The following is a 7,268-nucleotide window of genomic DNA, read 5'->3' as shown; positions in this document are numbered from 1 at the left end:
TTGTCCATCCGTCTGGTCCAGGGCTTTTGTCCTTTTTGAACCATTTCAGGGTTGCTTCGAGTTCCTCCATGGTCACCTCCTTTAGTATCTCTTTCGAACTGTCCTGATCCACAAATATGGGAAATAGCTCTGCAACACGCATGATCTCCAGGATATTGACATTCCTTGGAGCCTTATAAATGCCTCTGAAGTGTTCGGTAGCCAGCCTGGCCAAATTTTGTTGATCTGAGATGGTGTGGCCATGTTCATCTTTAAGTTCCTAGATAGTGTTGATAGCTTTCCGTCCATTGGAAAATTTGTGGTAGAACTTAGTGTTGTCATCACCCTCAGTGAGCCAAATAGCCCTTCTTCTCAGTCTCATACTTTCTTCTCTTTCCTTCAGGATTTGTGTACGTTGGGCTAACAAAAGGTTATACTGCTCCTTGCTCTTAGGTGAGTTGAAATTTCCTGATGAAGTGTTTTCATACTCCGAGATGAATCTCTCTGCCTCCATGAGAGTGTGGTTATCCTTAATCCTCTTCTGATGTGCCCACCTTTTTGTAATCAGCTTGAGCTCAGATAATTTCCGGACAAAACCAGTAGACAGGTCCTCTTCATCCCGAATTGGGTTGTTTTGCCAGAATTCATGGACCAGGTGAATATATGATGGATCTTGAAGCCATGCAGCATTGAATTTGTAAGGACTCTTGATCTTGTGGGTAAGGCCATCAATCTCCAGATAGATAGGTCTGTGATCCGATAGTCCACCGGAGCCTACCCATTGTCTAGCCCTGGGAAGATCGTTATATAACTGCTCTTTGATTAGAAAGCGATCAAGTCTCCTGGCCAAACTCTGTTCACCACTTCTTTTGTTGGACCAGGTATACTGGAGTCTAGCAGAGGGGATGTCGACCCAGTGATGGTCCTCCAAAAGGGAGGAAAGGGTGTCGGAGAGAGAATCCACTTGGGCCATATGCCCCCATGATTCACAATAGCCCAAGGAGAAATTAAGGTCCCCTCCCAATTCAATGTTATCTTCTTGCAGTAGCTCTCTCTCAAATAAGGATCTCCAGAAAGTAAGTCGATCTGAGCAGGGTCCATAGACATTTATCAGGCGGAGGTCCCTATCCAGTGAATGAACATGTATGTCGATACCAATAAAACCCTTGCCCCCCAATAATTGCAGATATCAATGGTCTTATTACAGACACCAATGGCCAGACCCCCTGATCGGCCAGCAGCATCCAGCGCATGGAAAGTCCAATGCGGAAGCCAAGAAGATAGGGTGCGAATGAGTAGGTCCATAGGGCAGAGGGTCTCCTGTAGGAAAATTATATCCAGATGATCCGAAGTAATAAGCCTCCTGAGTGCTAGTTTTTTGGCAGAACTAGCAAACCCTCTACAATTGAAGGAGAGGATTTTCATAAGGAAGGAGGGGGAGGGCCATCCTTCACTCTAAGGGCCCCAATAATAGTGTACTGTCGCCCGAGGGCAACCTCCTCATCCGCCGTCTTCCTAGCTTTAGTAATGCGGGAAGGGTGACCACGGCCGATCTTATGGTGAGTGGGGGGACTAACGGGGTCAAGACCAATAACGTCAGGTCCCCTGTCTTTGTTCCGGGGTCGGAGGGAATAACGGGGAGATGGCCTGGTTAATGCAGTAGTCGATGTAATCAGGGGGGGGGAGCCAGAGGAGGGGGTGGCGGGATCGAACAAGTGAGAGATGAATGTGCCAGTGATTGTGAGGTGTGAGTTACAGGAGGAACATAGAGTGTATTTATAGATGAAATACAGGATGCATGCAAATTCAAAGAGATAGATGAAGATGACATACCCGTAACCGTGGTGTCCTTTGGAGGGGTCAGTGAGTGCTCCTGAGCCTCTGAGGACGAAGGCGGTACCGGGGATGGAGAATCATGTGATAAATAAGCGGGTCCAGGTCCATCTGGTGGCGCAGCATCCCCTGAAGAGCGCTGGAGGGCTTCAGGAGGCTGTTCCGTCTGCTGATTCAAAGGAGTCGAGTGGTCTATCTCCGCAGCTTCTTCTTGTGCATGCCGATGTGATTTCCGAAGGAGTGGGCAGTCTCTGTAGAGGTGCCCAACTTTGTGGCATCTGCGACAACGATATGGGATGCCCTCATAGTCAATGATTTGCCTTCGCGCTGAATCTCTCCACTGTATTGTGATATATTCATATAGTCCTCCTCGTGTATCCATATATATGAGAATCCTGGCATAGGCCATCATACCAGTCTGGAGATAAGATTTGTCATATCCCATATAGGAGCCCAGAGCGTTGCCAATGCGCTTGAAAATTTCCTCGGACCAATATTGTAGGGGGAGTCCTGGGAGCCGAATCCAAATAGGGCCAACCCCAATCTGCTCCGTCTCAGGATCGAATAATGGAGTCCACCGTTTGAGAAGCACAGGTGCATGGTCAAAATGCCAGTGTGAGGACAAAACCCAGTTTGTGTGATCGGCACGCGCGAACCGAAGTGCAAACCATCCCCTCACAAATGTCTGCACAAACGGAAGATCAACCAAATGATGCCCCCAGACCTCAGAAGCCGATGCCTTCAAGCGTGCCGCCGTATAATTGCGTCCCCTGGTGCGCCCAACCAAAACCCGGTCCACAAAATCCATAGCTTCGCCCCACTGAATGTCCTCTTCCAGTCTGAGAAAATAATCAGCTTCTCGTGACTTGAAACATTTAGATTTCCTTCTAGGTCCTCCAGAGGGAGGAGGATTCCACTGAGAGTGAGATGTCGGAGGAGGGGGATGTGCAGGTATCGATGGTTGTAAAGATACAGGGATACCAGCAAAAGGAGCGTGAGGAATACCAGATAGGGGATCCGAAAGAGGGGGTACGGATGAGAAGCTGCCGGACGAGGGACCAAAGTAACCCACAGGGCCGGAAGAGGCAAGAGCCAGGTTAGGGTTATGCGGGTAGTGGTGAGACGAACCGATAGTCGGTGGGGTTAACCCGAGGGAGGGGTTTAAGGTACCAGCAACAAACCCTAGGGTCGCCGGAGAGTGAGGAGGCGTCGAGAGGGCCGGCCAGGTGGGGGGGTCGTCCGGAAGAACCACGGGCAAGGATCTGGAGGATTGTCCATGCGAATACTGTGAGTAAACCCCAGAATAATCACCATAAAACATACCTTCTGAGCTGGCATTGGGGGTACGCCAGATGGAGACCCCTTCCAAGGGGTCAGCAGAGTAGTCCACGTTCTCCAAGTCCTCCATGGATAACAGCTCCTCGGAACGGTGAGAAATTAGCGGTGCAGAGAATCCCGGCGATAACGACAAGTCGCAGTAGAAAGTAGAAACCACCGCAAGGTAAACGTTAAACAACAGCTGGTAATCAAGATAACGCCCGAGAGATTGATACCTGGATGGAGACGGCATACAGCTTCAGGTTAACAGGTGTCCAGGTGACGAGATTCCGGACGGCGACAAGCGAGGATGGGCATCGAACGGCGGATGCACAGGCTAGGGTAACGGAGGGATTAACCAGCGACAGGATGCGGCAAAGGAGATGCGGTGCGGGAAACAGTGTCTGAAGGGTTACTGAAACCCTAACCAAAACCTGACCGCACGGAAAACCCTCGTGGAGACCGCTCCATCCTTTCCTATTATTCTATATTATTGTTATAATAATATAATAATAAAATAAAATAATAGTAATTATTATCATTATTAATATAATAGCTATTTAGAGGAAGCAGGATGTGATGGCACGATCTTAGCTGGGATAATCGTCATCCTTATTCTCTATGTTGACGATATTGTTCTTTTCGCAAGGTGCCCATCTAATCTTGATAAGCAACTCAGGCTTCTTAAGGATTTCTGCTCTACCATGGGTATGACTGTTAACACTGACAAAACAAAAGTTATGATTATCAAATCCAAGAAGGACACTTATGCTAATTTTATGTATGACAATAATAACTTGGAGGAAGTGTATTCTTACAAGTACCTATGAATTGATATTCATCACAAGCTCAACTAGAATCATAGCATTGAGAAAAGGATTAATGGGGGGTGGAAAGCTTATTTTGGTCTTGAAAATAATTGTAAAACAAGAAACCTCATAATGTGGGATAACAAGAATTTCCTCTTTTGAAACTTTAATCACTCCTGTTATCTTATATGGCTGTGAGGTTTGGGGTTGCAGCATCTCTAGAGAATCATGGAGAAAGATCGAGCAAATCCATAAGCGTTTTATAACTTATAACCTGAAAATTAAAACTAATACACCTTTTCCTATTCTCCTTATAGAAGCAGGTCTTTACCCTATTGAGAGCCTAGCTATGATTAGGTTTTTATTGTACAAGCACAAACTCAATAACATAGACAATCATAGACTTCCTAAGCTAGCTTTAAATTCCAGCCAAAACCACCTAAGGCTCAATCGGGGGTGGCATAAAGACACAAGGGCCTGGTTAAACTATTGGGAGATCAACAAGAATGATGCATTGCAAACATTCATAACATTAAAGATATTGTTACTTCTAAGTTCAAAGAAAAAATTTGGTGTGAGAAAGATTTAGCGGCTAAAAGAAAATTAAGTTATTATAAGAAGGTCATCAATCCCACCCTAGAAGATCAAAAGTATCTCTCTATTTTAACTAGCTCAAAGAAGAAAATTAATATAGCAAAGATTAGAATGAACTCTCATGAGCTCCATAGTGAAACAAGTCGTTGGGCAGTTCCTAAAACACCATGGATGGAAAGCATCTGCCATATATGTGAAAATAGGAATATCGAGGATGAAAACCACTTCCTCTTAGAGTGCCCCGCGTACAACCACATTAGATCTCAGTTTCATAATCTTTGTTACAATATTGACCTTCATAGCCTTTTACAATGTCAAAATTATAGTGAGCTCAGGAGGCTTCTCTCCAAGCTTTTTGAGCATAGGAATAAAATCTTAAATCAAAATAAATAATTTGTTTCTTTAGGTTCGATAGACCCACATTACGAGGTTTGCTGACAATATCATTCTTCTCATTCTAAGTTGCTTATCAAGATCAGATGGGCACCTTGCGAGAAGAATGATATCGTCAGCATAGAGAAGAAGGATGATCACTATCCCAATTAAGATCGTGCCAGCACATCCTGCATCTTGTAAACAACCTTCTAGTTTGTCAATGTAAATGCCAAATAAGGTAGGGGAGGGGGCAACCTTGTTTAACTCCGATATTACACTTAATATCTTTCAACCATCCCTCGCTCTTTAACTTGGCAATTACATTCTCGTATAACCTTATAGCAGCAACTCTCAACTCAAAAAGAACCTTTAGCTCTTCTAATCTATTCCATAGGTTGTTTCTAGGAACCGTATCGAAAGCCTTTCTAAAGTCCACAAAGCAACATAAAAGAATGGATTTATCATTGCAGCATTCCTCCACAATGATCCTAAGCGTAACGAGGTGGTCCATTGTCGAGTGCTACGTTCTAAAACCCGATTGGCCTTTACCCCTCTTACCTTCACTTTCAAGCCGTATGCTCAACTTCTTTTCCAAAATAATACCATATAACTTGGCTAGGAGAGGGCTGATCATAATTGTCCAATAATCAGAGGGGTTATTCATATCCCCACTTTTGAAAATAGGGATAATGAGGCTTTGAGTCCATGGTTTAGGGAACCCTTGCTTGACTGCTTGATTGAAAAGCTTGTGGATGTGGGGGATGAGGATAGGAGCTCCAATTTTTAGGATTTCCGCCTGGTAACCTTCAATGTCCTTAGCTTTCCCATTAGCCAAACTATTAATCCCAAAATCAATGTCTTCTACTCAAAAAATTTCTTTTGTATTGAGGAGGGTTTCAAAGTTATCCATGACATTTGGAGATTCATAAAGCTTTTTAAGATAGGAATTCCAGTTGTGTAAAACAATTTTATTATTATCTTTAGTTTTCCTAGTTAGAATCTGCCTCTAGAATTTCTTAAGAGCTACTTTAGACAAGTGTAAGATATTCTATTGTCTTTTATGAATACTCTGTCTTTTTTCCCTTTTAGTTAGGGCTTTGTATATTTTTATAGTTATTAAAAAAACACCCATAATAATTATTAATGTGGGTGATATAAGCCTATCAGCGTATATCAACCACATTGGAAAATATGGTTGTATATATGTTTCATATAGGCCTATCGGGGTTTATCAACTATAATAGTAAATGTGGTTGTGCTAGTAATAGTCAGTTCTATATTTTAATATATTAGTTTAAGGAGGTTATAATTTTGTTATCAAAGTGAGATTTTGATAAAATTTAATAATTTTTTTTTAAAATTTAAGTCTTATTATTAATTTCTGTTTCTGGAATTTTGATATTTAGAATAAATTTACAAATAATCTTACATATATTAAAATTCAAATTTTTAAATATTCTAGAAAATAAAAACTGTTCATACACTCCAACAGCCAAATTTTTTGAAAATGTTATAGTCGGGGAAAATTTGCGGTCTTCTAAAAATTATGGCCACAACGACTATTTTTATATTCATTGTTTTATGTAATATTTAGTAAGAAATTGATTCAAGATTATAGAGCATTCTGGAAAATTACTGGAGGGTGTAGATTTATTTTTATTTTTTTCAAATTTGTAGGGCATTAAAAAAAATCAAATTTTTAGTACGATCCTTTTTGAAAAAAATATTAAAAAATCCATCAGAAAAGGATAAAAAAGTCATTTATGTTATAGAACTGATTGGAATTGACATGAAAGTGGAAAAAGATAAAAAGTCACTTTGGTTAAATTACTGTGATTGCAATGGATATGAACGTGAGACTTCTATGGAAAAATATAAAAAGTCACTTTGGTTAAATTACTTAGGAAGGTTAGGTGAGGTGAGAAAAGGTTATTTATAATTATTTTTATTTAAACACTAATAATTTAAGATTTGAAAGTAAGTGAAATGTGGACCAAAAAACATAATTGTACATCCGGGTTTCTGTGGGATATAGCTGTCATGGCGTCAAGAAGACAGTGGGGCCGTGGAGGCAAAAGTCACATGCTGTACAGACAAAGCTGTTGTTCACTTCCAGATGAGAGAAAATTATCACGTTAGGGAATTTCCCGATTTTGATTACAAAGGGGTATGATACTATTGCCTAAAGGAAGTTTTAAAATAATTTTTGGGTAAATTATTTTAATCTGAGATAAATAAAAGTTTGTGTATTGTTTTAAATATTGTTTTTAAATGGGTGTTTAAAAAATTATCGTCTTAAATATTATTGTTTTAAAAAATTATCTTTAAAGACAATATATAACACAAACATTATTGTTTTTT

General features: G+C 41.1%; 1 protein-coding gene across 1 annotated transcript; it reads right to left on the bottom strand.

Annotated features, from left to right (window-relative positions):
- Window positions 1-259: 259 nt before the first annotated feature.
- LOC149212410 (uncharacterized) lies at window positions 260-952 on the bottom strand. Its single transcript, XM_089388680.1, has one exon. The coding sequence runs from the start codon at window positions 950-952 to the stop codon at window positions 260-262; it is 693 nt and encodes a 230-aa protein (XP_089244806.1).
- Between the last annotated feature and the right edge of the window lie 6,316 nt (window positions 953-7,268).

The sequence above is a fragment of the Pinus tabuliformis genome, chromosome 1_1, assembly GCF_031772625.1.
Source record: "Pinus tabuliformis cultivar Carrire ecotype Pingquan chromosome 1_1, CPIR1, whole genome shotgun sequence".
In the NCBI taxonomy this organism is placed as follows: domain Eukaryota; kingdom Viridiplantae; phylum Streptophyta; class Pinopsida; order Pinales; family Pinaceae; genus Pinus; species Pinus tabuliformis.
Note: the sequence above shows the minus strand (reverse complement) of the source record. Positions and strands in the feature narration are given on the sequence as shown.